Here is a 4,160-nt window from a genome sequence, read left to right on the forward strand (position 1 = left end):
ATGTGGTTTCGCTACAGCTTCCAGAGGGGAAGAAAATATTTGCAACACACGGAGAGAGCGTCCTGTTGTCTGAAGTCAGCGCAGATATGAGTGCTCTTGCGCCGTGTACTCACGAGGAAACTGATTCCCGCATGATGGTTCATGCACTCCATGCTAGCGCGCATGGCCATCGACGAATAAAGATCCGAAATAATGATACTGATGTTGTTGTGCTGGCCGTGTCCATTGCTCCAGTTCTCCCGTTAGATGAGCTGTGGATCTCATATGGTTCTTCCAAGCAAGTCCGTAACCTTCCAGCGCATACCATAGCTACATCCCTGGGTCGAGAGAAAGCGCGTGTGTTACCGATGTTTCACGCATGAACAGGGTGTGATACGGTTTCATATTTCGGTGGAAGAGGAAAGAAGACGGCATGGGACGTATGGAACGCGTTCCCAGAGCTCACCCCTGTTCTTAAAGCACTGCTGATGCTGCAAGAGGATGTTGATGATACAAGCATGGATGTCATTGAGCGATTTGTGGTACTCCTATATGACCACACAAGCAGCCTAAACTAATAAACGGCGGAATGCATAGCAGTGTGGATGGTAGGAGGCGAAATGCCGAGTGACGAGCTGCCGTAGATGAATTCTTCGGTAACAAGGTAGAAGCTGCCCTATGATCAATAGGTTTCCCTGTCCAGTAGATGAGGAATCATGATTAGCTCCTCTCCGCCGCTTTCTAGGGATTCCCTGCATAAACTGTAAACGGATAAGGATTCTATGAGGTGGAGAGATTAAGGTCCAGTCTCGGCTCTCCTCGTATCCAGGTTAGTTATAGCCATGATGGGAAGTGAAGCCTAGACGGCCACCTGTATATACTTACTGTACAGCTGATGGCAGATCTTCCTATCTTACGTGCCTTTTAGTACGGAAACTGGCGCGGCTTCCAGAAATCATACTGTTGTGGTGTAGAACAGGAGCAGTCTAGAGCAATCGAGTCATGCTTCTCCTGCAGTATCCTTCATGCAAACAACGTGAATGGGGATAGGCACGCGTCATCGCAACTCATCTAGGACATCGCCAATAGTCGCAATTGGCAATTTGTGTGTGCGTATAGCTTCCCACACAGGCTGCGCTTCGTTGTTGTGATGATTTCGTTGCCATGGCCCGGCGATGTAGTGTATAGCGCATGCGCCTGACCTTTTCGCCCGACTCCCGCATATCTGCAGCTTATTTACGCCGTCGATTATTATGAAGTCGCGCCGACTCCCTGCTCACTTGGCGTACCACTCCCTCACACACCACCCTCTATAGCGAGCGCTATTTGCTGCCTCGTGCAGCAGAGACTCGAGTAGGTGTGTAATCGGAAAGCTGCCGCCGCCGCTGAAACTGATCGAGTGTTTCCTCACGATATTATATATAGCGATTTTGCGGCTTGCGCGTGCGAGCCGAATCAATTGTGGCCGCGCCCGCCACAGCTGCGGCTTGAATCTATACTATAACTATAGACAGAGTGCACTCACGGAAAATGCACACCTCCGCCAGCGACATACGCCATACGCCATACGACTCACGAACACACGAATAAGCCACGATATACGCCAGCGTACTGACATGTACACGCTGGCTTGCTGGCTTGCTGGCTTGCTGCTCGCTCGCTTGTATGGCAGCCGCTATTTGCTGCTGCTTGCTGACATGTACACGCTCGCTGGCTGATGCGCTAATATCGATCGCGCGAACACACGAACACACTAACACACGAACACACGAACACACGCACACGAGAGCGAAAACATAACCACCTCCAACTCCGTTGGGTGGAGGTAATGAGGCTAATCTTGTGTGTCAGTGTGTGTGTTTGTTTGACCTCGCTTTTCTCCGTGATTTTTCACTCAATCGCACTAACTGAAGATATATTCAGAATCACCACGTCTTGCAGATGGTTCTGGCTGAGACAAAAAATTTAAAAAGTTAAAAAGTCAAAAAAAAGTTGTAAAAGTCAAAATTCAATCATCACGTACGTGGGAATTATTTCGCGTGTCTTACCCGCCGCCGTAGCGTAGTCATCAGCTCGGTTTCATAAGCCGAGATTCCGGGTTCGAATCTCAGCTGGGGGAAAAAAATTTCTCGTTTACTTTTTTACTCTTTAGTATCTACTTCTGCCAATTCGGCGTTAATTGCAAAATGTAAAAAATAAATTTAACTACATTCATTAAAAACAATTTAAAAGTTAAAAATTGAAAAAAATTACTATTTTTTACTACTATTCTTATTTACTACTATTATTATTTATTATTATTTTCATGTTCTTTATATTATTTTTTATTGTTTGGGATTGGATAGGATGGGATGGGGTCGACTGTGATGGGATCGGATCGGATCCCATGAGATGGCATAGGATGGGATGGGATGGGATGGGATAGAAGACGATGGGATGGGATGGCATGGGTGGCATGGGATAGGATGAGATGGGATGGGATGGCATGACATGGCATGGCATGGCATGACATGCGCTGGATGGATGGATGGAGGGATGGCTGGCTGGTTGGATGGATGGATGGATGCATGGATGCATGGATAGATACATAGATAGATAGATTTTGCGGTATTTTCCTTTCAACTAAGTGGTCACCAACTGAGCACTTTTTCCTCTGCTCACTTATAGAATTGCGCTCTTTGTTTCTTCCCAAAATGTTTTTTTGTTTCTGTTTTCTTTTCAGTTGCATGAAATATTTAACTTCAACTGTGTCACTTACGTGAAGTTTATATTTTAAGGCACGATTTGGTCGTTGTACGGGTATTAGTCTATATATATACAGATGATAACATTGCCAACAATGTTGTTATTATGTATATCTGACCCTGCTCACGCAAGAATGACCAGCATGCGTGCATTTCGAATCAGTAACCGATTGCTCTTGTTTTTGGCACGCGCGTGTTCATTAATCGTGGGTTCGAGCCCCGTCATAGAGCTATACTAGTCTACTCCTTATATTTACTACTTCACTATAATTTCTGGCTGATGTCACGCTGGTTAATTCTGTTAACAAGAGCCCATAATACAGCGTTTTTGTACTCTTGTTAACAAACTGCAGTTCAATTTGCTATCACGATGAGAAACGTTCCCAGAACGATGGAAATTTGTTCATGCCTATTATAACATCTTCGTAAACTTATATTAAAATTCGTTCGCAATCCATTAAAAAATGTGCTTGTAACCATTAAAAAACTCGTCTGTAAATTAACCATCCAAAGGCATACCCGTGTTCGTTCGAAAATTCGCACACGACACTCGAAAAGTACATGCATAACCTGACATGTGTCCAGTGAATAAGTCCGTCAGTCATTATACACAAGCCGTGTGTGTGTGTGTGTGTTTTTCAGGATGTAGAGCGGCCAGCGGGACACTGACGCTCGCACTATGATAAACCCGCACCCCACCAACCAACCACCAGCACAGCTCACTAGCGTCGCCGTCGCCGTCGTCGTCGTCGTCCGCCGTCGTCGTCGTTCCCGCGTGCCGGCGCGTCGATTCGGCGTAGCTCTCTCTCGGCGGGCCGCGTGACCCGTCCGTGACCCCCCTGCAGCTGCCGGCGTGTCCGTGACCCGCCCGTGACCTCCGCCGCGCTCACACACGCGCACGATGGTCGAACACGGCGAGCTGATGGCGGAGATACCGGTGCTCGAGAAGATGCCTATGCAGGAGCGGCTGAAGCACGCGCGCAAGCGCCGCTCGCAGCAGCTCAAGAAATACGGGCAGCGCGAGAAGGAGCACTCGCGCAAGAAGAAGAACTCGTCGGCCGGCGGCAGCAGCGGCAAGAGGAAGGCGGCGGCGGGCCGCGCTGCGCACCTACACATTCGATTCGAGCCGAGCGTTATGCTTCTCGAGGCGGCCGCTCGCAACGACGTCGAAGAAGGTACGTGCTGTATGGGAGTGGGAGAGTGAGGCGGGAGGTACAGGAAGGTACGTGCGGGGCTGTAAGGGAGGAGAGAGGCGTGTGGGGTGGGAGTGGGAGAGGTGAGGAGGGGAGGTACAGGAAGGTACGTGCGGGGTTGTAAGGGAGGAGAGAGGTGGGTGGGGTGGGAGTGGGAGAGGTGAGGAGGGTGGTACAGGAAGGTACGTGCGGGGCTGTAAGGGAGGAGAGAGGTGGGTGGGGTGGGATTGTGATGGGAGTGGGA

At 49.1% G+C, this 4,160-nt stretch overlaps 1 protein-coding gene across 2 annotated transcripts in view; it reads left to right on the forward strand.

Moving 5' to 3' along the window:
• Positions 1-4,160, forward strand: part of LOC106808282 (protein phosphatase 1 regulatory subunit 16A-like) — a 126,356-nt gene that overhangs the window by 67,827 nt on the left and 54,369 nt on the right. For both annotated transcript variants that reach the window (XM_014810929.1, XM_014810930.1), the window contains exon 2: positions 3,366-3,898. In XM_014810929.1, coding sequence (XP_014666415.1) covers positions 3,625-3,898 — 274 coding nt within the window. In that variant the 5' untranslated portion in view covers positions 3,366-3,624. The remainder of the gene's footprint in view (positions 1-3,365; positions 3,899-4,160) is intronic.

Source organism: Priapulus caudatus, unplaced genomic scaffold (genome assembly GCF_000485595.1).
Source record: "Priapulus caudatus unplaced genomic scaffold, Priapulus_caudatus-5.0.1 Scaffold265, whole genome shotgun sequence".
Lineage (NCBI taxonomy): Eukaryota > Metazoa > Priapulida > Priapulimorpha > Priapulimorphida > Priapulidae > Priapulus > Priapulus caudatus.